The sequence below is a fragment of the Salmo salar genome, chromosome ssa11 (assembly GCF_905237065.1).
Source record: "Salmo salar chromosome ssa11, Ssal_v3.1, whole genome shotgun sequence".
Classification (NCBI taxonomy): domain Eukaryota; kingdom Metazoa; phylum Chordata; class Actinopteri; order Salmoniformes; family Salmonidae; genus Salmo; species Salmo salar.
The window spans coordinates 88,537,402-88,565,073 of NC_059452.1; the positions used below are offsets into that span (position 1 = coordinate 88,537,402).

General features: G+C 42.3%; 1 protein-coding gene across 2 annotated transcripts in view; it reads left to right on the top strand.

The window, feature by feature from the left end:
• Positions 1-3,690: 3,690 nt before the first annotated feature.
• Positions 3,691-27,672, top strand: part of LOC106563378 (GRB10-interacting GYF protein 1) — a 32,902-nt gene continuing 8,920 nt past the window's right edge. Inside the window, exons 1-17 of one of the 2 annotated variants that reach the window (XM_045690022.1) lie at positions 3,691-4,025; positions 4,945-5,367; positions 5,565-5,629; positions 6,234-6,281; positions 6,407-6,536; positions 6,651-6,749; positions 6,940-7,048; positions 7,165-7,279; positions 7,373-7,581; positions 7,699-7,883; positions 7,984-8,119; positions 8,207-8,371; positions 20,662-20,819; positions 20,972-21,212; positions 22,411-22,577; positions 26,605-26,702; positions 26,788-26,888. In XM_045690022.1, the coding sequence (XP_045545978.1) occupies positions 5,595-5,629; positions 6,234-6,281; positions 6,407-6,536; positions 6,651-6,749; positions 6,940-7,048; positions 7,165-7,279; positions 7,373-7,581; positions 7,699-7,883; positions 7,984-8,119; positions 8,207-8,371; positions 20,662-20,819; positions 20,972-21,212; positions 22,411-22,577; positions 26,605-26,702; positions 26,788-26,888 (1,996 nt within the window). In that variant the 5' untranslated portion in view covers positions 3,691-4,025; positions 4,945-5,367; positions 5,565-5,594. Of the gene's footprint in view, positions 4,026-4,944; positions 5,368-5,564; positions 5,630-6,233; positions 6,282-6,406; positions 6,537-6,650; positions 6,750-6,939; positions 7,049-7,164; positions 7,280-7,372; positions 7,582-7,698; positions 7,884-7,983; positions 8,120-8,206; positions 8,372-20,661; positions 20,820-20,971; positions 21,213-22,410; positions 22,611-26,604; positions 26,703-26,787; positions 26,889-27,672 lie in introns of both variants that reach the window. The other variant, XM_014128881.2, reaches the window with a different exon arrangement.

Below are 27,672 nucleotides of genomic sequence, written 5' to 3' on the forward strand. Positions count from 1 at the left end.
ATAAAAATCTTCTTGTCCGAGAGTGATATACACTGTTATCAAAATGTAACACCAGAGTAAGCCTACACGAAACACACCCTTATTTTAAGTGTTTGAAAATTCCATATGGAAAACATTAATGGTGTAAAAGTTATTGGAATCATTTCCGTGTTTGACCGCTAAGTTTTCTGGGTATTATGACTCATACCGTGGTACTCTATAGGCTATAGGATTACGTCACGTTCTAGGCAGTATATCACATTTTCACATATTCTTGAATGCTGCCTTTCATTCAATTCCTTGGATTGTCTAATCAGAGTATGACAGGCCTTGAATTGGCTGTCACCTATCATAAGACCACTCTCATGGAACACTGCAATCTACTGAGAGAACCAATTACACTGAGCTGTGTGGAACCCTCCTGTGCAAAGCATTCTGCCATTAACCCTCTTTTTTGTCTTGTCATCTCAGTCTTTCCGCTCTCCTCCACTTACGCTTAAAATGCTGTAAAATGTAAAACCTGCTCTCTAATCTATCTTTGTGGAGAACAAATGGCCTTCAGCATCAGGTGAGTTTCAGTGGCAAGGCAGTGGTAATAGTAGGTTAGCACAAAACCACAGACAGATAACGCACACAAGAACTTCCATGGTATAGACTGGTATCAGAGACAAAGGAGAATGTGTGAGTGAGTTTATACATTCGATATGAGGCGTGAGATCATAATATACGTGTCCTGAAAGAAAAGAAATGGATGAAGCGAACCGCAAGTATTTATGAAAGACAACACATCAGATTTTCCTCCTTTTTCATTACATTACATTACAGGTCAAGTAAATCACACAACACATCATTTTAAGTATAGTGTCAAGGCATGTGCAGGCCATTATCAGGTGGCACACAGTTATCATAGAAGATCTGAAAGGTCTTGTCCACAAAGGTGACACTCTTGAGGAAGTTATCCAGCTGCTGAACAGATATCTCCACCACCTCAGGCCTCTCTTTCTCATTGAGTCCGTGGGTCGCATAGGCTGGGAACTTGGAGCGCTCCTCAAAGGGAGCGTTGCGGTTGTAGTCGATGCAGCAGTAGGCCCGAACACAAGTAGATGGGGACAGATTTTAGAACCACTTCAAACAAGGTCTGTGATTCATGTAGACTTTCCCTGGTGTGACATTTTGTTAACCGTGCAAATCTCTCTCGGACAAGATGACTTTTATCAATATATTCATGTCACGTCCTGACCAGTAAAAGGGGTTGTTTTTTCCCATGTTGTGGCGACGGATCATGTTCCCGGAGGTGGTGACACCAGTAACCACGAAGGCGGTGCTGCGGCAGTAGTTGTTGAGGCGGTGGCGGATGGTGTGCTCGTGGGTCTTCCAGGGGCCGATGTTGAACTCCCGAACCTGAGGCACCACGTTGGTCAAGGTGTAAGTGGCTGCCTTTTCGTTGGGGTCAGACTGATGCTCGTCAGGGTTCAGGTGGCCACGCTCAAAGTTCACAGTGTTGGAGTAGTCTTCCAGCACCGCCTGAGCATCCTCAAAACTGCGATGGAGGTCGCCTTGAGGAAAGGGCTGCATCTCCCCAAAATCAGACACTGTGGAGAGCTGAGGATTAATAAGGAAAGCAGAATAGTTGTACTCAAGGAATCACAGCCAGTGGACCCTCATGGAATCTCTCTTTGGATGCACATTCTTAACACAACAGTATATTTCTCACTATTCATTCTATTTGCACAAAGGCCATAGAGTTGTTACTGTAGCCAGTGACAGTGAAACTGATTCATTCATCTGTAGGCACGAGCACAAGGCAAGGTTGCAGAGATCGTGTTAGATACAGGAGTCTGTAAAAATACCTGTGGCTCATACATCTAGGGCACATTAACCTTTTTGGTGCCGTCAGAGTGCTTAAAGGTGTAGGCTGAGTAGACAGGAATGTGGCCAAGGGTATCATACAGGGTGACAAAACGTGGCTTGCCGTTGTAGCGTTGGCAAATCTTCTTCAGACTTTTATCCTCAAGTCCCAGTGGTGTTGTGCCCATGTACATGCACTCACAACACTCAGGTGAGTAGTTATCCTGTACCTCTGCCTCTACCATCACCACAACTAGCACCCAGGGCAGCGGCTGAGCTCGCTCAGTGACGCAAGAAACCACGGAGAAAAGTGCTCAAGAAGCGGTGCAGTGGAAGCTGTCAGTATACTTGTCTTGAAAGTCTCTCTCTCTGTTTATTTAATTTTATTTATTTCACCTTTATTTAACCAGGTAGGCCAGTTGAGAACAAGTTCTCATTTACAATAGAAGAAATCTATATACAGTGTGTGCAAATGAGGTAAGATTATGGAGGTAAGGCAATAAATAGGCCGTAGTGGCGAAGTAATTACAATTTAGCAATTCAACACTGGAGTGATAGATGTGCAGAAGATGAATGTGCAAGTAGAGATACTGTGGGTGCAAAGGAGCAAATAAATAAATAACAATATGGGGATGAGGTAGTTGGATGGGCTAATTACAGATGGGCTATGTTTCAGGTGTCTCCAGAAGGTGGTGATTGACTCCACTGTCCTGGCGTCGTGAGGGAGCTTGTTCCACCATTGGGGTGCCAGAGCAGCGAACAGTTTTGACTGGGCTGAGCGGGAACTGTGCTTCCTCAGAGGTAGGGAGGCGAGCAGGCCAGAGGTGGATGAACGCAGTGCCCTTGTTTGGGTGTAGGGCCTGATCAGAGCCTGAAGGTACGGAGGTGCCGTTCCCCTCACAGCTCCGTAGGCAAGCACCATGGTCTTGTAGCGGATGCGAGCTTCAACTGGAAGCCAGTGGAGAGAGCGGAGGAGCGGGGTGACGTGAGAGAACTTGGGAAGGTTGAACACCAGACGGGCTGCGGCGTTCTGGATGAGTTGTAGGGGTTTAATGGCACAGGCAGGGAGCCCAGCCAACAGCGAGTTGCAGTAATCCAGACGGGAGATGACAAGTGCCTGGATTAGGACCTGCGCCGCTTCCTGTGTGAGGCAGGGTCGTACTCTGCGAATGTTGTAGAGCATGAACCTACAGGATCGGGTCACCGCCTTGATGTTAGTGGAGAACGACAGGGTGTTGTCCAGGGTCACGCCAAGGTTCTTAGCACTCTGGGAGGAGGACACAATGGAGTTGTCAACCGTGATGGCGAGATCATGGAACGGGCAGTCCTTCCCCGGGAGGAAGAGCAGCTCCGTCTTGCTGAGGTTCAGCTTGAGGTGGTGATCCGTCATCCACACTGATATGATATGTCTCCAGCTTCAGTGATTTTTGCAATTTGTTCCAGTTATTGGCAGCAGAGAACTGGAAGGAAAGGTGGCCAAATAGGAATTGGCTTTGGGGGTGACCAGTGAAATATACCTGCTGGAGTGCGTGCTATGGGTGGGTGCTGCTATGGTGACCAGTGAGCTGAGATAAGGTGGGGCTTTACCTAGCAAAGACATAGATGACCTGGAGCCAGTGGGTTTGGCGGCGAATATGAAGCGAGGGCCAGCCAACGAGAGCATATAGAGTCTATCTGTCCATAGATAGACAAGGCTATCCTTTGTATAGGAATGCATACAGGCCCAACATAATAAGGTGTCAAAGAGAGAGTGAAAGAGAGAGAGGGGGAGCTTGTTTCTCCCACTCCAGTCAGAGAGGTGGCGGTAAAGCACCAACAACTACTTCGCCTGAATTCTCGATAGAGGTATAAAAAAAATATAAAAAAAACAGCTGTCAAATAATGCAAGGAGAACGGCCATTTTTCTAAAACACAAACAAGACGAGAAAGCGAGTTATGAAAATATTCGCAGCGAACGTTGGTCAGAGGAAATTATAATTAAACGTGATTCAAGCAAATATTCAACATATAGTTGCAAGGAAGTAACCTGGAGATATACAGGTCATTGCAAAATACACGCATATGTTGTTAAAAACAGGATTTAACTAATGTTAGTTACATTCCAATTTCGCTAAATTTGCAGTTACCAGCTAGCTAAGTTGTAGCTGGCTAGCTGGCTACTTAGCTGGCTAGCTAGTGCGACCAGCTTTCAACAAAAGGTAAGTGTAAAAATTGGCACAATTATTTAGGCAAACGTGTTATACTGCAATATAATAAATTGCACTGCTTACGATTAATGCTAATTTCTCATGGATTGTGTCAAGATGGTTAGCTAACTAGCTCGTTAATTAGCAAGCTAGTAACATCCGCGCACTGTGCAACCATGTTAGCTACGTTTAGCTAGCAGAAGTGCAGGCCAAAGCAGCAGCTTAAAGTTGAGGTGTATCCTGCGAGTCCGGGCGGGTAGAGGGCTGCGCAATACTTTTCATGGTTACTCATCTAACGTTAACTATTTACCTTCGTTGTCTAGCTAGGTTAGTTAGCTGGCTGCAAATACGGTATTTCATTTTAGCAAACTGGTTCAATTAGGTAAATGTTCTTGCGCAACTTAAAATGAAACTCAAGTTTTCTTCATGAACACGCACCCATTATTTGTCTGAAGTGATTCGTTCGAATGTGCAAATGGCTAACGTTAGTTAGCTCGTTCAATGTTCCAAGCTGACTTCAGCAGCTACTAACTACGAATGGTTTGCCGTTTGTGGTTAATCGAAAACACCACAGTTACATTGAGTGCATTTTAACTTGGCTAATTTTTATTTTAACTTAGTTGTAACATGTTTATGTATTGTATCGAAACCAGTTGGCTAGGACGTGTAATGTTATTGCAAAGTTAACTAGGTAACGTTATTGTTCAGTTGGCACAGTTAACTAGTTGCTACTTTAGTCGGCTGTGAATAGTTTAGCTATGAACAGAGATCGGAAATTCAGTTTAGATCGGCGAAATATACCAACTGTCAATGCACAACTAAAGTGAAAACACTTGTTAGTTATAACAACTTTAAGAGGTCATTAACTTTCTGTGGATGTGGTAAATATTATTTGCATGTGAAAACTAAATTGAATGTCTCGTTTCCCCAGGTGTTTAGAGGAAAGGAGGAACAATAGACCCGATGGAAATACTCAAGCAGGAGTAAGAAGACAGAAGTGGAGAGAATAATAAATGCATGTGAAGAAGATACACATATCGCTCCCCGTGATCTCCTGTTCGTCACAATTTTGTTTCATGGTCATTTATTATGATCAACTCCCATGTTGTAATTACTGGTGCTATTTGTCGGTAAACATTTTGTTTTCATTTGTTGATTGGTGAGCTTGCTGTTACATTTGGTCACTCCGTCACCTCACCTAACCCCTTTCCCAGAGCCTTGCAGCTATTATTCAGTGTAACAGATTTGTTTGGCCCAAGTACACCCACTCTAAACCACTGCACACAGAAGAACCAAATAGCCTTTAACCCCCTCGTCGTATCTGGACCGAACTGGTTCAAATCCTCTGGACAAGGTTAGAGCTCCACTCACTCTGTAACGTTTCCCTGGCATATTGTTGTGTCCTAGATGTGGATGTATGTTATTGGGTACAAGTGTTTGATGGGTGTTTGAGCTGTGTGGTAGGAGATAGTATTTCATTAATCCCCAAAGAGGACATTTGATTGGTTGATTATGTGGCGCCATGAAATTATTTGACTGTTGTGCCAACAGAAGCCTTGAGCTCCAGTTGAAGAGAGGAGTATGACTGCTGAAACACTTAACTTCGGCCCAGAATGGTGACGCATCTCTTTGTTCTTTAACTCATTCATTCTTCTTTCCTCCTGCTTACATTCCTAGCCCATAACCAACTCTTGTTTTTAATTGAATCAATCTTATATGTCAGTAAATTAAAGAATATCTTCACTATTTTAGGGGTCCCCACTTACTCCCCATGTCCTTCACTTTTCTCCTTCCTCTGTCAGTGCCCCATTCTGTTTCCTCATTGGCCCATTCTCAACACACTGCATTTTATCCTTCTCCATTTTCTCTTTCCCCATTGGCTTGTTTTCAGAGTGAGTGCATGTCTGCATGACCTTGGTCATTTCAGTTTTAGAATGTAAAGAAAAGAGAACCACATTTTGTTTATTGATGATTCTTCAACTTGTATATAGCTAGCTTAAAATAATGGAATGTCGCAAGTTGTCCTTCAAAATGCCTCAATCAGCAGGTTTTTACACTTAGTTGGGCCTCCTTATCCCTACTCCAATCATTCAATAAGAGCACCCGCAAACATTTATTCTTGCTACATTGCCAATAATTCATCTCAAAATTGTACTAAAAGATAATCATTGGCGTTGTATTGTGTACTGTTTTTATTCTGCTCCTGCTTGTTGCCCTTAGTTGTCTAGGGGAAGATAATGGGCGATGCATATCCAACTTAAACTTGAGGTGAAGATAATAGATGGATATGGTCTTACACATGGCCCAGTACTATTGTGTCAGTAATAATGATTGCATTTGAAGTGTTATTTATGCATGCATGGATTGTGCTGATGGTGATTTCTTCTTCCCAGGCTCCGTGCACTATCCAGAGGGCGGAGTGTGACGTCCCCCCCTCCCTCTCCAGCATTGCCAAAGTCCAAGCTGGCCGATTACCGCTATGGTCGCGAGGAGATGCTAGCACTTTATATCAAAGATGACAAGGTGAGCTTATGTAATGAGTGATTCACTCTGAGGATTCCAATACATCTGTTTGTGTTAAAGGTGTCTGGCCGGTTATGACTAATAGGTATGAAGTAAACCAAACTGTGTTCCCAGCCCCCAGAGGATATCACGCAGGATAAGGAGTTTGCTGCTATCCTGCAGGATGAGCCTGTGCAGCCTTTGGCCCTGGAGCCTCTAACTGAGGAGGAGCAGGTGAGACTGCAGGAGATATAGGAGGGGTTAGTGAGTCAGAGGTTTGCTGCTCTGATCCCTGAGAAGTATTTGGCCAGGATTAACTCTCAGATCTTAGTTGCTACTTTCACCCATGACGTGCTGATCCTGCTTCAGTGTATGTTGACAAAATGTCTTTCTGTGTCAACGTCATTCTCATTCTGTCCTGCAGAGAAACTTCTCCATGTCTGTGAACAGTGTGGCTGTGCTGAGGTTGATGGGAAAGGGAGGCGGGGCCGCCCCTGCAGCTGTGGCCAAGGGTCGTGGAGGAGGCATCAGAGGTAGCGGTGCAGTTAGTCACCACCTGGAGTGATCAGGAAGGTGCAACTATACATATGGAAATGTATTAACTGGCTGAGTAGGCCCCTGAATGAATTTCTTATGTTTGTTTGGGCAGGGAGAGGAAGAGGTGAAGGTGCATTCTACCAAAGAGCTCCTGGAGGTCCTGATGATGGAGAGGTGGGCTTTGGTCGTGGCCGAGAAATGCTCCGCAGCCAAAGCTGGGATGACCGGTAGGCTCACTGTCCTATACTACGCTGCCCTCGCCCCCAGATGGTTATCATTCGATCATATTGATGGTTGTTTATCGTCTTTCCTTCTGTCAGAGCTGAGAGGCCCAGGTTTGAGAAGCCAATCAGGCGTGCTGAGGTAGTGCGTCCAGGGTTTGAGGAGGCGGGGCCTCTTGGCAGGAAGGACTCCTGGCGTGCCGACAGCGACAACTGGCGTACCCTCCGGGAGGAGGAAGAAGAGGCAGCAGCAGGAGGAGGAGGGGGAGAGCAGCCAGCCTGGAGAGTTGCAGGAACCCGCCGTGATGGTACACACTGACACACACCTAACCACTCACACACCCTCTACTTAAGACTAATGTTGTGTATACTTTGCATGTTTTCCATGTCTGATGGACACTCCATCTCAAATCAAAATCACACAGATGGGGGTCCTCGGTCTGCAGGCTGGCGTGATCATGGCGGCCGGAGGAAGTTTGAGTTTGACTTCCGTGACAGCGAGGGCCCCCGCAGGGAGGACGACAGGGATGGCCTTCCTGAGTGGTGTACAGATGAAGAGGATGGAGAGATGGGCACCTTTGACTCCTCGGGGGCCTTCATGTGCATCAAGGTGTGTGTGTTGGCTGGCAGGCATTATTTTTTTATGTTTGTCTACGTGTGTGTTTGCATGTTACTTATGTCTATTCTGAGCCTTATGCTTGTCCAAGCAGAAAGGCTCCAAGGGCACCATCACCGAAGAGGATCTGGAGTTTGAAGCTCTAGAGGAAGGCAAGGACAACGGTCAGGAAGGCAAGGACAACAGTCAGGAAGGCAAGGACAACTATAAGGATAACTACACTGACAGAGGTGAGACACTTTCCCTGGCTATAGTAAACAACTGAAAGAATAACTTTCTGCTTTCGTAGAATGCACATTCACTCTCTTTCTCTCTAGATGAGTGTGAAGCAGCATGTGAGGGGGTGGTCAAGTACAGGACTCCATCTCCTCCTGCTGTCTCGGCCCCTCCCTCCTCAGACCCTCTCCCTGCCCCTTGTGCCCCAGAGGCTCCCCTGGCACCCATCTCCCACCCCTCCAAAACCAACCATGTGCATACTGAAGGTAAATATTGAATTCAGGGCTCTAAATAAAAAAAATACTCATTAGTAGCACTAGTGATCCCAACTTAAGGTTAGGAGCAGCACATAACATTTAGTAGCACCAGAAAATAAGACTTTTTTTATTGATTGAGATACAGCCTATATTAACCTCGCTAGGGGGTGTTGGGACGCTACCGTCCCACCTGGCCAACATCCAGTGAAATTGCAGAGCGCCAAATTCAAAAACAGAAATACTCATTATAAAAATTCATAAAACATACAAATGTTATACATCGGTTTAAAGATTAACTTCTTGTTAATCCAACCACGGTGTCAGAATTCAAAAATGCTTTACAGCGAAAGCATACCATGCGATTATCTGAGAACAGCGCCCAGCAGACAAATCATTACAAACAGTTACCAGCCAAGTAGAGGAGTTACACAAGTCAGAAATGGTGATAAAATTAATCACTTACCTTTGATCTTTATGGTTGTACTCACAAGACTCCCATTTACTCAATACATGTTTGTTTTGTTCGATAAAGTCCCTCTTTATATCCAAAAACCTCCGTTTTGTTCGCGTTTTGTTCAGTAATCCACAGGCTCAAAGGCAGCCACAACACAGACAAAAAATCTGAAAAGTATCAGTAAAGTTCGTATAAACATGTCAAACGATGTTTATAATCAATCCTCAGGTTGTTTTTAGTCATAATAATCAATAACATTTCAACCGGACAATAGCTTCGTCAATATAAAAGGAAAACGAGAATGGTGTGCTCTCGGTCGTGCGCATGAAAAACCTCTGGGACACTGAGTGGTCCACTCATTCAAAGTGGTCTTACGCCCTCATTTTTCAGAATACAAGCCTGAAACAATTTCTAAAGACTGTTGACATCTAGTGGAAGCCATAGGAAGTGCAATTTGAGTCCTAAGTCAATGGATACTGTAATGGCATTCAATAGAAAACTACAAAAATAAAAAAATCCCACTTCCTGGATGGATTGTTCTCAGGTTTCGCCTGCCATGTCAGTTCTGTTATACTCAGACATTATTTTAACAGTTTTGGAAACTTTAGTGTTTTATATCCAAATCTACCAATTATATGCATATCCTAGCTTCTGGGCCTGAGTAGCAGGCAGTTTACTTTGGGCACGCTTTTCATCCGGAGGTGAAAATAGTGCCCCCTATCCTAATGAAGTTAATTCTGGCTACTTTTGAAGCACATGTTGTGCCCTAAACTAATATGTAAAGACATGTATTTATTATAAAAGCTAAAATGTTGAAACGAATACCTTTCCTTGAAATTTCAGTCGTTTGTGGAATATTAGGTTTCTACATTGTGTAAAAGCACTATTTTCCTATTGATACATGTACACTGTATCTTTAAAGATGTCAGGTCTGCCATGATGACATGCAAGAGATCTAAAATTAACACCTGCCAAATGTGGGTAGATTTAGGCATTTACGGGTAAAATGTCTATTTCACAAGCCGCATTGGTGGGTTGTCAGGGCTCCACAATGCAAGCATTTCACTTGCATTTGTGAATAAAAATAGAAGTAGGAGCACATTTATAGCAAAATAAATGCTGCAGTAGCGGTTTTCAAAGGGTTTGTCATTTTGTTTCATAGCTGGTAGCGAATCAGACAACAAACTACAAATTCTATAATTTAAACAAAAAGAGAATATGCATTGGTCTGAAACCGAAAAATAAAGGAAATTCACATGAGCATCACAATGCCTATTCCACCCATGCTCTACCAAGGTGTGACTTTCCAAATCATGTCCAATCAATTGAATTTGCCACAGGTGGACTCCAATCAAGTTGTAGAAACATCTCAAGGATGATCAATGGAAACAGGATGCACCTGAGCTCAATTTCAAGTCTCATAGCAAAGGGTCTGAATACTTATGTAAATAAGGTGTTTCTGTTTTTTATTTGAACATTTGCAACAATTTCTTAACCTGTTTTTGCTTTGTCATTATGGGGTATTGTGTGTTAGATTGCAGAGTTTTATTTAATCCATTTTAGAATAAAGTTGAATTCGGAAGTTTACATACACTTAGGTTGGAGTCATTAATTTGTAAGTCGCTCTGGATAAGAGCGTCTGCTAAATGACTAAAATGTAAATGTAAAATTAAAATTAAAAGATCATCAAAGGTTAGTGCTGCATTTAGCTGTGGTTTTGGTTTGTGACATTATATGCTAGCTTGAAAAATGGGTGTGTGATTATTTCTGGCTGGGTACTCCCCTGACATAATCTGTTTTCCTTTCGTTGTAAAGCCTTTTTGAAATCGGACAATGTGGTTAGATAAAGGAGAGTCTTGTCTTTAAAATGGTGTAAAATAGTCATATGTTTGAAAAATTGAAGTTTTTGCATTTTTGAGGTGTTTGTAATTCGCGCCACGCTCTATCATTGGATATTGGTGAGGCGTTCCGCTAGCGGAACATCTAGATGTAAGAGGTTTTAACAAACTATAGTTTTGGCAAGTCGGTTAGGACATCTACTTTGTGCATGACACAAGCCATTTTTCCAACATGTTTACAGACTAATTATTTCACTTATAATTCACTGTATCACAATTCCAGTGGGTCAGAAGTTTACATACATTAAGTTGACTGTGCCTTTAAATAGCTTGGAAAATTCCAGAAAATTATGTCATTGCTTTAGAAGCTTCTGATAGGCTAATTGACATCATTTGAGTCAATTGGAGGTGTAACTGTGGATGTATTTCAAGGCCTACCTTCAAACTCAGTGCCTCTTTGCTTGGCATCATGGGAATATCAAAAGAAATTAGCCAAGACCTCAGGAAAACATTTTTGTAGACCTCCACAGATCTGGTTCATCCTAGGGAGCAATTTCCAAACGCCTGAAGGTACCATCTTCATCTGTAGAAACAATAGTACGCAAGTATAAACACCATGGGACCACACAGCCGTCATACTGCTCAGGAAGAAGACGCGCTCTGTCTCCTAGAGATGAATGTACTTTGGTGCGAAAAGTGCAAATCATTCCCAGAACAGCAGCAAAGGACCTTGTGAAGATGCTGGAGGAAACGGGTACAAAAGTATCTATTTCCACAGTAAAACGAGTCCTATATCGACATAACCTGAAAGGCTGCTCAGCAAGGAAGAAGCCACTGCTCCAAAACCACCATTAAAAAATTCAGACTATGGTTTGCAACTGCACATGGGGACAAAGATTGTACTTTTTGGAGAAATGTCCTCTGCTCTGATGAAAGAAAAAAAGAACTAGTTGGCCATAAGGAGCATCGTTATGTTTGGAGGAAAAAGGGTGATGCTTGCAAGCTGAAGAACACCATCCCAACCGTGAAGTATGGGGGTGGCAGCATCATGTTGTGGGGGTGCTTTGCTGCAGGAGGGACTGGTGCACTTCACAAAATAGATGGCATCATGAGTAAGGAGAATTATGTGGATATATTGAAGCAACATCTCAAGAAATCAGGAAGTTAAAGCTTGGTCGCAAATTGGTCTTCCAAATGGACAATGACCCCAAGCATACTTCCAAAGTTGTGGCAAAATGGCAACAAAGTCAAGGTATTGGAGTGGCCTTCACAAAGCCCTGACCTCAATCCAATAGAAAATGTTTGGGCAGAACTGAAAAATCTTGTGCGCGCAAGGAGGCCTACAAACCTGACTCAGTTATACCAGCTCTGTCAGGAGGAATGGGCCAAAATTCACCCAACTTATTGTGGGATGCTTGTGGAAGGCTACCTGAAGCGTTTGACCCAAGTTAAACAATTTAAAGGCAATGCTACCAAATACGAATTGAGTTTATGTAAACTTCTGACCCACTGGGAATGTGATGATTTATTTCAGCTTTAATTTCTTTCATCTGCTATTATTCTGACATTTCACATTCTTAAAATAAAGTGTTGATCCTAACTGAATTTAACGTATTTGGCTAAGGTGTATGTAAACTTCCAACTTCAACTAAGGCTGTAACGTAACAAAGTGGACAAAGTCGGAGTCTAAATACTTTCCTGTGTGTGTACACATTTTAATTGCAGGACACTGTAAAGTCCGTTTTACCTCTGGAGAGTATGAATTAAGCTATTTGAAAAGGTTTGAATCTGCAGCAACCCGCCTACACATAGTTTGAAGTACAATACCAACCTTGGTAGAGCATGGCATTGTAGTGCTGACTTGAATTTCCTTTTTCGGCTTCAGACCAATGCCTATTCTCTCTTAAAACAGTTTGTTTTTACTTTCCGTGGTTTTTCACCGGAAGGTTATTATGCAACATTATTATACAACATTAATATTAAGCAATAAGGCCCGAGGGTGTGTGGTACAGTATATGGACAAAATTCCACAGCTAAGGGCTTTGACACTACACAGTGTACCTGGACACAAAGGGGAGCATTATTTCTACTAAAAATGGGTTACCAATGTAATTAGGAGAGTGAAAATAAATGTTTTGTCATGCCCATGGTGCATATGGTCGGATATACCACGGCTTTCAGCCAATCAGCATTCAGGGCTCGAACCACGCAGTTTATTATACAGCATAACACATGCTCTCCTTGTGAAACGTCACAATGTTGTGCGTTTTATTTATTTTATTTATTGATAAGATCTCTGCTCATAATCCTACTGATCATTGCTCAAAGCAAACTGGCAAGAGCAAGGAAACAAAGACTGAAGCAAATATGCTTTGACACTCGTCGGATGTGGCAGGGCTTAAACTATTACGGACTACAAAGGGAAACCCAGCTGCGCGCTGCTCCGTGATGCGAGCCTACCAGACGAGGTAAATGCCTTTTTATGCTTGCTTCGAGGTAAGCAACACTGCAGCATGCATGAGAGCACCATTTGTTCTGGACGACTGTGATAACGCTCTCGGTAGCTGATGTGAGCAAGACCTTTAAACAGGTCAACATTCACAAAGCCGCTCGGCCACACAGATTACCAGGACGTGTACTCAAAGCATGCGAAGACAAACTGGCAAGTGTCTTCACTGACATTTTCAACCTCTCCCTGACAAAGTCTGTAAGACCTACATGTTTCAAGCAGACCACCATAGTCCCTGTGCCCAAGGAAGCTATGTTAACCTGCCTACATGATTACCGCCCCATAGCACTCATGTCGGTAGCCATGAAGCGCTTTGAAAGGCTGGTCATTGCTGACATCATCAGCATCATCCTGGATACCCTAGACCCAATCCAATACCGCCCCAACAGATCCACAGATGATGCAGTCTCAATTGCATTCCACACTGCCCTTTCCCACCTGGACAAAAGGAATGCTGTTCATTGACTCCAGCTCAGCGTTCAACACTATAGTGCCCACAAAGCTCATCACTAAGCTAAGGACCTTGGGACCAAACACCTTCCTCTGCAACTGGATCCTGGACTTCCTGACGGGCCGCCCCCAGGTGGTAAGGGTAGGCAACAACACGTCTGCCACGCTGTTCCTCATCACTGGGGCCCCTCGGGTGTGTGCTTAGTCCCCTCCTGTGCTCCTTGTTCACCCACGACTGCGCGGTCAAACACAACTCACCATTAAGTTTGCTGACAACATAAGTGGTAGGCCTGAATACTGACAACGATGAGACAGCCTGTAGGGAGGAGGTCAGAGACCTGGTAGTGTGGTGCCAGGACAACCACCTCTCCCTCAATGTGATCAAGACAAAGGAGTTGATCGTGGACTACGGGAGAAGGCGGGCCGAACAGGCCCCCATTAACATCGACGGGGCTGTAGTGGAGCGGGTCGAGAGTTGAAGTTCCTTGGTGTCCACATCACCAACGAACTATCATGGTCCAAACACACCAAGACAATCGTGAAGAGGGCACGACAACATATTTTCCCCCTCAGGAGACTGAAAAGATTTTGCATGGGTCCCCAGATCCTCAAAGTTCTACAGTTGCACCATCGAGAGCATCCTGACCGGTTGTATCCACCGCCTGGTATGGCAACTGCTCGGCATCCAACCATAAGGTGCTACAGAGGGTAGTGCGTACGGCCCAGTACATCACTTGGGCCAAGCTGGCTGCCGTCCAGGACCTATATACTAGGCGGTGTCAGAGGAAGGCCCAAAAAATTGTCAGAATCCAGTCACCAAAGTCATAGACTGTTCTCTCTGCTACCGCATGGTAAGCGGTACCGGATCACCAAGTCTAGGAACAAAATGCTCCTTAACAGCTTCTATCCCCAAGCTATAAGACTGCTGAACAATTAATAAAACGGCCATCTGGATGATTTACATTGACCCCCTCCCCCCACAGCTACTTGCTGTTTATCTATGCATGGTCACTTTACCCCTACCAACATGTACAAATGTCCTCGACTAACCTGTACTCCCGCACATTGACTTGGTACCGGTGGCCCCTGTATATAGCCTCAATATTTATTTTACTTTTTGTTCATTTGGTAATAATTCTAACTTTTTCTGGAACTGCATTGTTGGGTAAGAGCATTTCACGGTGAGGTCTGCTGTTGTCTTAGGCTCTTGTGACAAAGTTTGATTTGATATTTACTATGCAATTATACATTGTAGCTGGCTGGACACTCATGTGAAATCCATAGATTAGGACCTAATGAATTTATTTAAATTGACTGATTTCCTTATGAACAGTAACTCAGCAAAATCTTAGAAATTGTTGCATGATGCATTTATATTTTTGTTCAGTATACTTAAGAGAATAGGAATATTCTCCTTTTTAAGTTAGGGGTTAAAAAAACTTTTCACTCAGGCCCCCCTTCCAGCATTGGGGAACATGCCACGCTCCCCTTTGCGTGCACTACGCACATGCACTGTTCATAAATAAACTGTTCACAACCCTCTTGTTGGCAGAAAGAACATTTTGCAGGTTTAAAGCTTATTTCCCGCAATTCTACACATTGTCATGGGGTGCAGAGAAACTTGCTGTTAATGCTCATTTTCTTGCAAGTCTATACATTTTGCCACCTGCTTGCTAATGTGTATTTATGTGATATGTGTAGCTCCCTCCAGTAACCACAAGCACAACCGTTCCTTGATCTTAACTGGCGGCTTTATTCTGTAGTTTTAGTCAGAATTATCACCTTCTGTGAGAACTATAAAGTAAATGAAAATTCAGTTAAGCACACTCTTACAACCTTATTGTTTTACCAGTCACTTATTAGCTTGTTATAACTCTGAAGTACTTACATACATAAACAGTTTAGCCGGAGCTATAACAGTATCAGATTAAACGCATGAATAAAGGAAAAATACCTCATTGGGTGCTTATTACAGAAGGGAGGAAATCAAACTTCACACTTATTATTCCTGGCATGAATTCACGCTTCATCCTTAAATATTATAATGTTACCATCCTAACATACACACTTCAACCTTTACGAACTACACCCGATGACATGAAAATTTAGCTAACACAGCGCGGGATTGTCTTCACTCCAAAGGTGTGTTGCTACGATAATGATCCCCGTTACAACAGTTAATAGCCACGTAGTTCTGCTTGTCTTATCATTTCCCCCGCATAGCGAACACGTAAACAATTCAAACAAAAAACGACGTAGACTTACAGGTTAATTGTCAGTTACAATATGAGTGACTCAAACATAAAACTATGACATGGACAAGTTTATCTGGGTCTTTCTGACAAGTTATAAATAGCTCTCTAAAATATGCAATGACTGACATGACAAGGGAAACTAATGACGCATTACTCAATTTAGAAATGGCACCTTGTGCATTCTACTATTAGAACTTTAAAGAGGAAGTTGAAAGCTGGACTGAGTCTCCACCCCCCTCCAAAAAGAAAAACAATGGCGTGCGCCCCACAGTTTGGGAACCACATATCCTCTCTGGGCTAGGCGGGACGAATTCGTCCCACCTACGTAACAGCCAGTTGAATCCTGTGGCGCGATTTTCAAAACCTTTAAAATCCTATTACTTCAATTTCTCAAACATATGACTATTTTACAGCCATTTAAAGACAAGACTCTCGTTAATCTAACCACACTGTCCGATTTCAAAAAGGCTTTACAACGAAAGCAAAACATTAGATTATGTCAGCAGAGTACCAAGCCAGAAATAATCAGACACCCATTTTTCAAGCTAGCATATGTCACAAAAACCCAGAAGACAGCTAAATGCAGCACTAACCTTTGATGATCTTCATCAGATGACAACCCTAGGACATTATGTTATACAATACATGCATGTTTTGTTCAATCAAGTTCATATTTATATCAAAAACCAGCTTTTTACATTAGCATGTGACGTTCAGAACTAGCATACCCCCCCGCAAACTTCCGGGGAATTCGCTAACAATTTACTAAATTACTCACGATAAACGTTCACAAAAAGCATAACAATTATTTTAAGAATTATAGATACAGAACTCCTCTATGCACTCGATATGTCCGATTTTAAAATAGCTTTTTGGTGAAAGCACATTTTGCAATATTCTAAGTACATAGCCCAGGCATCACGGGCTAGCTATTTAGACACCCGGCAAGTTTAGCACTCACCAATATCAGGTTTACTATTATAAAAGTTTGATTACCTTTTGTTGTCTTCGTCAGAATGCACTCCCAGGACTGCTACTTCAATAACAAATGTTGGTTTGGTCCAAAATAATCCATCGTTATATCCGAATAGCGGCGTTTTGTTTGTGCGTCCCAGACACTATCTGAAATGGTAAATCAGGGTCGTGCGCATGGCGCAATTCGTGACCAAAAAAATGTAAATATTCCGTTACCGTACTTCGAAGCATGTCAACCGCTGTTTAAAATCAATTTTTTATGCCATTTTTCTCGTAAAAAAGCGATAATATTCCGACCGGGAATGTCCATTTAGCTAAACAGAGGAAAGTAAACAAAGCTTTCGGTCGACGCGGGCACGAGCCTGAGTCTCACAGTACTGTAACCAGCCACTACCCAAACGCGCTACTTTTTTTCAGCCAGAGCCTGCAAAGCCACGATTCAGCTTTTTACTGCCTTCTGAGACCCTATGGCAGCCGTAGGAAGTGTCACGGGACAGCTAAGATCCTCACTCTTCAATAAACAGAGACAAGAAGAACGACACCTTGTCAGACAGGCCACTTCCTGCATGAAACCTTCTCAGTTTTTTGCCTGCCAAATGAGTTCTGTTATACTCACAGACACCATTCAAACAGTTTTAGAAACTTTAGGGTGTTTTCTATCCATATGTAATAAGTATATGCATATTCTAGTTACTGGGTAGGAGTGGTAACCAGATTAAATCGGGTACGTTTTTTATCCGGCGGTGTAAATACTGCCCCCTAGCCCTAACAGGATATACTAATTTCAGTATCCCAGATTTACATTTACTAAGTTATGTCTAGTTTGAGACCAGGCTGGCACACAGGAAGTCATGTAAGCAAGCGACGATTCTGATGTTTTAACCTGGTGCAGTGTGTGGAGCCCCCTGACTACGTTTTACTTGTGAATGGAGATTTCAGATTTTCTGTGACTACATTGAAAGTTATTTAACACGGCGTTGATCAGTCGGCACACATTTAGATTATGAATGTCGACGGCAGGAGAGGGAGTTTAGGCCGGAGACGGAATGTATTCAACACGTGTTTGAAACAGCGATGCTGTCGATCTGGTTCTGTTTACATGTGCGTTTGGGGTTCAACCATTTACTGTAGTCAGTTCAACATAACTAATTTACTGTTTCCTAAAGTAATTTGTTTTCTCATCTATGGTTTGTGTTGTGGTCTTGGTTCTTCGTCGAGGAAATGTAGCTTTGCTAAGTGCAGTATTTGTACTGTCTGAAATCTGGCTAACATTACCTTGTCTTAATGTTACCGAAGTTTGGTCTGTGCAAAGCAATTTAATATGATTAGTGTGGCAGTTTCCAAAAGTTTGGTGGTTTTAAACTTAACATTAGTTAACTGTTTAGTGTGAGAAATTATGATATATTGTGGTACATGAACTGTCCAAACAGGTTAGCTAATGTTTGTCTTACGTTAGCTAAGGTTCCTTGGCTAGCTAAAGTTAATTGGCTATCATAGCAGCCAACGAAATACGCTAGTTTATTTGTTTGTGATCCGATTACACGCCAGTGTCTAGTTCAGCAGTTACACGACTTCAGCCGTATGTGAAAAACCTTACTTGGCAAAATATATCTAGCTAGCTTTCCTCGCTTGTTGGTTAGCTCTCATTTGACTAGTATAATGTTAGTTTAGCTACCTAGCTAATCAAAACAAAACCACCTTAATTGGCTAGCTACCTTTTTCATTTGCCTGTTCGTCAGCTAGCTATCTTTTAGCTGACTAGTGTTAGCTAGCTACAGAGGCTAGATGCTGGACTTTGTACAAGCAAGCTAACGTTAGCTAGTTAACTTTAGCTAGTAAGCTACCAAGCGAATAAAAATCTGTGTGCATTTATTGATTAATGTCAGCTTGAATACCACCGTATACCTAGTTATATACAGTAACCTAAGTTACATCCAAATAACCTAGGTGTTAGAACTGAGTTTTGGCAAAATGTCGCATTGTCAGAAATGCTACAAAAAGGTACACCATCTTTGTTTCTTAACAGACAGAAAGGTGCATGTGAGTGATACATTCAATAAACTGTTGCACCTGCAAACTTATTCAATCCGGCATTTTATGTCCAATGGTCAATTTTCGAATTATAGTCTCGTTTTAATCAGATGTCTAGAATATGAGCTTGGTAGGCTCAATAAATACTCTTAACTCAATTGCTAACGACCCTGTTAAAACGATGCGCTGTGGTTCTCGGTTACAGATGGACGACTCATGATGAGAGAGGCAGTGTTGTGTACCTACAAGTTGATTTGCGAATTTTCATAGAGATTGTTGTCATATTGGCATAGATATGAATTTAACTGACCTCAACCAATACCTATAATAGACACTACTGTCATCACGTCGATAATATCCCACCTCGCGCAGCAACACTGCCTTGCTGGAGAGCTGTTGAAGTGCTGAAGATTCATTTTTAGAAGTACTGCACATGCATTGGAAGTTGGTCTCATTTACTCAAGTCTACTAAAGTGAGGCTGTCCTTGAGTGTGTTGGCTATTTACGTTGAAAAACAAACCTAGTTTGAGAACAAAACAATGTTTTGAGTTTGCTTCAGCAAAGACGCAACAAGGGCACTCGAACCAAGTGACAGTGTGCCTGTTTCTCTATCTCACAGACACACTGTCACTTGGTTCGAGTGCCCTTGTTGCAATGTTAACCTTCCACCCTTAAAGGGGCACCTGAGAATTTGTCATCTGTGACATTTTGATTAAAACACTGGGATCACAAAAATGAAATAAATGGAGCAATAAACCACATCACTTCTAGCTAGTAATACATGTATTGTTTTACAAACATTACAAAGCATGCTCACCTGGGTTCTTTTGGGTTTTCTGGTCTAATTATTATGTCCCAAAAATATTCTGAGTGGCTGGTAGATTTTAAATTTACCTGCCACAGTGGTTGGTGGACCAAAAATGTTGTTTCATGCCCTGCACTCATTCATTGCTATGATCATTGATCTCCTGAATAAGCTATCCCTTTTCATTTATGGGCCCCCAAATGTTTGAATATACTGGTAAAGTTACCAGGTTGTTGGCTCGCTAGCCAATGATGTAACATGACTGAACAAATTGTAAACAAATGGTTAATGACAAGCAAGTAGTTCTAGAACGTTCCACAATGTCGTGGTTTGTGAATGTAAAATTCAGTCCCGGCGCTCCGCTATAGGTAAGATAAAAATGTTCCCCCGGTAATATGTCAGATCTCTGAAACAATGGTACTGCGAAGCCTTATTACAAGAAGTATCTAGGATATTTTTTCCCCCTTGTCTCAGTGCTCCCAATATAAAACTCCTGTTCGCACAGCAAAATATTTAGTCGCATATGTGACCAAATTGGTCGCACTTTAGAGCCCTGACTGAATTACTGATATGCACATGTGAACTAAAGCTAGGACTATAAATCGAAAGTATCGACAGTGACCATTTATCGAAGATATTTTACTGTTATCAATAATAACGATAAGTAGCCTTTACTGCTAATATGGGCTATTGCTAACGGGACAATTTATAATGTTCAAATTGGAGTAGTTTAAAGGGTCAAATAAACATAACTGGTGCTTGTTCATTTTATAAATGTACCGTTGTCTTGATAATTCAGTCAATTTATCATGTTATGTGTTTTTGTCCATTTCGTCTCGCTCTTGTGAACCATTTTCACTTGGTGTGGGCATCAGTTTGTCTGCTCCAGAGAATGTTTCACCTGTATGCTCAATAGTGGCCCTAGTACAGTAGTTGTACATGTCTCATCCCCTCTCCCCCTGTTCTCTCTGTGGTCTCACAGGCAGCTCACCTCCAGGGAGTGGTGCTCAGCTCAGTCCAGACCCCCCCTCCTCCACCACCACTTCCTCTGGCCTGATGCCTCCTCCCTCCTTCGGATCTCTCCTCCCATCAACAGGGGGAGAAGTGGAGGAGGACGAGGGCATGAAGCACCTACAACAGGTAGACATTACCATGTCAATTAGACATACATTCATTTTACATCCAAGTACTGGATTTATTGTCAGGATTACGATTACACTTGATATACTGGCTGAATGTGAGTTAGTGTTATGTAAATGTTCATATTTTTTTATCCTCTCCCAACCTTGTAGGAGGCTGAAAAGATGGTGGCATCTTTGCAGGACACATCCCTTGAGGAGGAGTGTTTCACTCAAGCACTGCAGGAGAGCCACAACATTACCTCCCAATCTCACACACACCCAGCCCCACACTCACACACACACACCGCTGGACACACACACTCCCACTCTGCCCATAGGGACTGTGCCCTGCCCCTCTCCCATGAGGCAGCCATGAAGTGGTTTTACAAGGACCCCCAGGCAGAGATCCAAGGTAGACAAACACATTCACAATCATTTTTAGCAGTTAGTGCATTTGGAAAGTATTCAGAACCCTTGACTTTTTCAACATTTTGTTACATTATAGCCTTATTCTTAAATGGATTAGTTGTTTTTTTTCTCATCAATCTACATGGAATACCCCATAATGACCAAGCAAAAAATGTTTTTTTTTTTACATTTTTGCAAATCTATTTAAAATGAACTGGAATCAAATTGAAGTATTCAGACCCTTTACTCAGTACTTTGTTGAAGCACCTTTGTCAGTGATTATAGCCTCCTGTCTTCTTGGGTTCGACGCTACAAGCTTGGCGCACCTGTATTTGGGGAGTTTCTCCTCTTCTCTGCAGATCCTCTCAAGCTCTGTAATGTTGGATGGGGAGCGACGCTGCACAGCTATTTTCAGGTCTTTCCAGAGACATTCGATCAGGTTCAAGTCCGGGCTCTGGCTGGGCCACTCAAGGATATTCAGAGACTTGTCCCAAAGCCACTCCTGCATTGTCTTGGCTGTGTGCTTAGGGTCATTGTCCTGTTGGAAGGTGAACCTTCGCCCCAGTTTGAGTTCCTGAGCATTCTGGAGCAGGTTTCCATCAAGGATCTCTCTGTATTTTGCCCTTTTCATCTTTCCCTTGATCCTGACTAGTCTCCCAGTACCTGCCACTGAAAAACATCCCCAAAGCATGATGCTGCCACCACCATACTTTACCGTAGGGATGGTGCAAGGTTTCTTCCAGACATGACGCTTGGAACTCAGGCCAAAGAGTTCAAACTTGGTTTCATCAGACTTGAGAATCTTGTTTTTTTTAAGAGCTTGAAAAAAATCTGCAAGTAAGAATGGGAGAAAATGCGGAGGTACAAATGCTGATAGACATGCCAAAGACGACTCAAAGCTGTAATCGCCGCCAAAGGTCCTTCTACAAAGTATTGACTCTGGGGTGTGAATGCTTACTTAAATTAGGTATTTCTGTATTTTATTCTCAATAAATTTGCAATGTCTAAAAACGTGTGTTGTAGATGATGAGAGGATCTAAAAATCTATTTAATACATTTTGAATTCATGCTTTAACACGTGTAATAAGTCAAGGGGTTGGAATACTTTCTGAAGGCACTGTACATATGAATATATGTTCCATATAATACCTTACAGATACTTTTTCACATTGTCATATTGTTTTGTCATGACCCTGGTCCAGGTCCCTTCTCCACAGTGGAGATGTGTGAGTGGTTCCAGGCAGGCTACTTCTCCATGACCCTGCTGGTAAAGCGGGGTTGTGATGAGGGCTTCCAGCCCCTGGGTGACGTCATCAAGATGTGGGGGCGCGTGCCCTTCTCCCCCGGCCCCTCCCCCCCACCCCTGCTGGTGAGACAGCCTCCACCACCTCGGGGGTCCTCTGTGAGTCAGCGAGCACACGTCTGTCTGGGTGTTTCTGTTTACTTCTGTTCACTGGTGGTTTGTTTAGTGGTGTGTGTGTGGGGTTAGTTTGTCAGTTAATCCAGGTACACCAAAGGCACAGAGATACTTGACTGTGGTGAACAACTTTTATTTGAATAAGTGGAGTGTCAAAGTGGCATAGGCAAAATCATGTGTTTTACTGAGTATAATGTATATTGTCTCTTGTAGCTGTATCATGTATCTCTCCAGAGCAGATCATCAGTAGTGTATCTGGTAGGGATGCACAGCAATGACATTTTTGGCCGATGCAATATTTTCCTTGACCAAAAAAACGAAACCAATTTTTTTTTAATTTATATATTTTTGTTTATTTTTGTATAATTTGTTTTTTTTTTTTTTTTTTTAGCGCCCTTTTAACCTCCCTGGGCCCTAGTCAACAGCCAGTGGAATTGCGTGGTGCGAAATACAAATACCTCATAAATGCTATAACTTCAATTTCTCAAACATATGACTATTTTACACCATTTTAAAGACAAGACTCTCGTTAATCTAACCACACTGTCCGATTTCAAAAAGGCTTTACAGCGAAAGCAAAACATTAGATTATTTTTGGCAGGGTACTCTCCTGACATAATCACACAGCCATTTTCAAAGCATGCATATATGTCACAAAAACCAAAACCACAGCTAAATGCAGCACTAACCTTTGATCTTCATCAGATGACACTCCTAGGACATTATGTTATACAATACATGCATGTTTTGTTCAATCAAGTTCATATTTATATCAAGAAACAGCTTTTTACATTAGCATGTGATGTTCAGAACTAGCATACCCACCGCAAACTTCCGGTGAATTTACTTAATTACTCACGATTAACGTTCACAAAATACATAAAATAATTGTTAAGAATTATAGATACAGAACTCCTTTATGCAATCGCGGTATCAGATTTTAAAATAGCTTTTCGGCGAAAGCACATTTTGCAATATTCTGAGTAGATAGCCTGGCCATCACGGCTAGCTAATTTGACACCCACCAAGTTTGGCCCTCACCAAACTCAGATTTACTATAAGAAAAATTGGATTACCTTTGCTGTTCTTCGTCAGAATGCACTCCCAGGACTTCTACTTCAACAACAAATGTTGTTTTGGTTTGAAATAATCCATAGTTACATTGAAACAGCTCCGTTTTGTTCGTGCGTTGAGGTCTCTAACCGAAGGGTGACGCGCGGGCGCATTTCGTGACAAAATAAATTCAAAATATTCCAAATATTTCATTACCGTACTTAGAAGCATGTCAAACGCTGTTTAAAATCAATTTTTATGCCATTTTTCTCGTAAAATAGCGATAATATTCTAACCGGGCGACGTTATAATCATTCATAGACTGAAAGAAAAACATGGAGTCCTCTCGTGGACGCGCACTCCAGTGTCATTGTTCCCTGCCTGACCACTCACAAAAACTCCTGCCGTTTTTCGCCCAGAGACATCATTCCACTTTCTGGCACCTTCTGAGAGCCAATGGAAGCCTTAGAAAATGTCACGTTACAGCAGAGATGCTGTATTTTTGATAGAGATGCCCTAGAAGGAGAACAAATTGTCAGACAGGACACTTCCTGAGTTCTGTTATACTCACAGACACCATTCACACAGTTTTAGAAACGTTAGAGTGTTTTCTATCCAAATCTACTAATTATATGCATATTCTCGTTTCTGGGCAAGAGTAGTAACCAGTTTAAATCGGGTACGTTTTTTTATCCGGCCGTGCAAATACTGCCCCCTAGCCCCAACAAGTTAAGCATTCTAGTACAGTTAAATAGTTGAAACACACACACTGACCAAAAAGTTATTTTGTTGACATTTACATATGTCCCCATTACCACTAAAACATAATGAAAACCTATATTTCACTTACTTGCTGTTTTGTTGTTCAGTCTCAACCAGGATTTCATCATGCATGTAAAGCAGTGAAGTTTCAGCTCTGTCTGTCCGTGACCTCTCTTCCTTGGTGTCCGTTTCCATCTTGTCCAGCTGTTTAACCTGTTAGGGCTAGGGGGCAGCATTGACACGGCTGGATAAAAAACATACCCGATTTAATCTGGTTACCACTCCTACCCAGTAACTAGAATATGCATATACTTATTACATATGGATAGAAAACACCCTAAATTTTCTAAAACTGTTTGAATGGTGTCTGTGAGTATAACAGAACTCAAATGGCAGGTCAAAACCTGAGAGATTCCTTTACAGGAAGTGGCCTGTCTGACCATTTGTTGAACTTCTTTTCCATCTCTATCATTTACTAAGGATCTCTGCTCTAACGTGACACTTCCCACGTCGTCCATAGGCGCTCAGAGCCCGGGAAAAAACAGAATGTCGTCATTCCAGCCCCAGGCTGAAACACATTATCGCCTTTCTCAAGTGGCCGATCAAGAGACACTAGCTTATGCGCGTGACCCCGACCGCCCCCGCCTTTGGGATTTTTTCCTCTGTTTGCCGAAAAGGAGATTCCCTGTCGGAATATTATCGCTTTTCTACGAGAAACATGTCGTAAAAATTGATTTTAAACAGCGGTTGACATGCTTCAAGTACGGTAATGGAATACTTAGAATTTTATTGTCACGAATTGCGCCATGCGCGTGACACTTCTTTACTATTTCGGATAGTGTCTGGAACGCACGAACAAAACGCCGCTATTCGGATATAACGATGGATTATTTTGGACCAAACCAACATTTGTTATTGAAGTAGCAGTCCTGGGTGTGTATTCTGACGAAGACAACAAAAGGTAATGAAACTTTTATAATAGTAAATATGATTATGGTGAGTGCTAAACTTGCCGGGTGTCTAAATAGCGAGCCCGTGATGCCTGGGCTATGTACTTAGAATATTGCAAAATGTGCTTTCACCAAAAAGCTATTTTAAAATCGGACATATCGAGTGCATAGAGGAGGTCTGTATCTATAATTCTTAAAATAATTGTTATGCTTTTTGTGAACGTTTATCGTGAGTAATTTAGTAAAATGTTAGCGAATTCCCCGGAAGTTTGCGGGGGTATGCTAGTTCTGAACGTCACATGCTAATGTAAAAAGCTGGTTTTTGATATAAATATGAACTTGATTGAACAAAACATGCATGTATTGTATAACATAATGTCCTAGGGTTGTCATCTGATGAAGATCATCAAAGGTGAGTGCTGCATTTAGCTGTCTTCTGGGTTTTGGTGACATTATATGCTGGCTTGAAAAATGGGTGTCTGATTATTTCTGGCTTGGTACTCTGCTGACATAATCTAATGTTTTGCTTTCGTTGTAAAGCCTTTTTGAAATCGGACAGTGTGGTTAGATTAACGAGAGTCTTGTCTTTAAATGGCTGTAAAATAGTCATATGTTTGAGAAATTGAAGTAATAGGATTTTTAAGGTTTTGAAAATCGCGCCACAGGATAGCAGTGGCTGTTACGTAGGTGGGACGAATTCGTCCCGCCTAGCCTAGAGAGGTTAACATTTCACGTAAACTGTGTTTCTTGTCTGCATCAAAGTAGCGGTCCTTGTACCTAGCATCGAGCATGGGGGCGACACAGTAAAGAGGCTCACAGTATGCCACCGAATCGCTTGTTCACAGCCACTTGTAGAGTACTTTTGCAAGTTTAAACCCCCCTGAAATGTTTTTCCTCTTTCAAATGACTGCTCGACTTGAACTTGTTTAGTTGTTGGAATTGTGTGCTTAGTATTTTTCAGCTTTTGTTCTGTGTAGCGCTGTATTTTTTTGTGGTGTCATTACGTCATCTACCTACGTTATATAGGTATGCACGACAGCTTTGACATCGGTTTTGCACATCGGCATTAAACTAGACATCTGGCCGATGTTGGCATTTTTAGGTAATATCGGCCGATTCTGATATGCTTACCAATTTATATTGTGCATCCCTAGTATTTGATGTGCTTGGTGTGGCATAGTTGGTATGGTAACCCTGTAGGTCTTGTTCCGCAGGGCAATATGGATCAGGAGCTGCTGAAGAAACAGTTAGAACAGGCAGCCACTGCAGCTCTATACCAGCAATTGCAGATAAGGTTTCAGCACATGAACAGGTAGGCACACACACACACACACACACACACACACTGGATGTATATGAGGGTATTTGTGAGTGTACTAATGTGTTTCTGTTTTCAGGAGTGGGGAATCGAGCATGATGCCCTCGATGAACAGGTCCATGTCAGTACCAGATAATGGGTCTATGTGGGACATGCGTACCTCAGCCTCCCAGCAGTCAGGTACTGAAAAGGAACCCGCTGCATCGTTACCTGCTTTACATGCACCTTTTATATAAGCACACTTTATACAGATGCGGTCAAATATATTGGTTCACGTTCTTCAAAAATAATTTATAATTTAAAACTTTTGGTGTTCACATGTATTTGTTTGATTTACAACTGCACAGAACCACACAAAAACTCTACTGATATTATGATTTATCATTTCAAAGGCAAAAATGTCCTGGACTAAATTGTTAAGATTTCTAATTAATTTGGTTGGAGGCAAGGTCATTCTCAGCAAATGTAATTTATCCTACAGGTGCTAAGTTGCCGGTGCCTACAGGGTAAAAATAGCCATTCAACCAGTTTTGAAGAGGACATTCTGCTCCATTGCACTCCATTTTTAAAGTGCAAGGGTGCCAATATATTTGACTGTTTTTGTATAAGGGAAAGGGGGATACCTAGTCAGTTGTACAACTGAATGCGTTCAACTGAAATGTGTCTTCCGCATTTAATCCAATCTCTGAATCAGAGAGGTGCGGGTGGCTGCCTTAATCGTCATCCACATCTTCGGCCCCAGGGGAACAGTGGGTTAACTGCCTTGCTCGGGGCAGAACGACAGATTTTTACCTTGTCAGCTTGGGGATTCGATCCAGCAACCTTCCGGTTACTGGCCCAACACTCTAACCACTAAGCACACGCTCTTGCATATCCTCCAAGACTGATATACCTCAGCTATACATCTTTTCATTCACCCAGATGTCCTTCTACATGTTGCCATTGTATGTCAGTAATGTGTTTG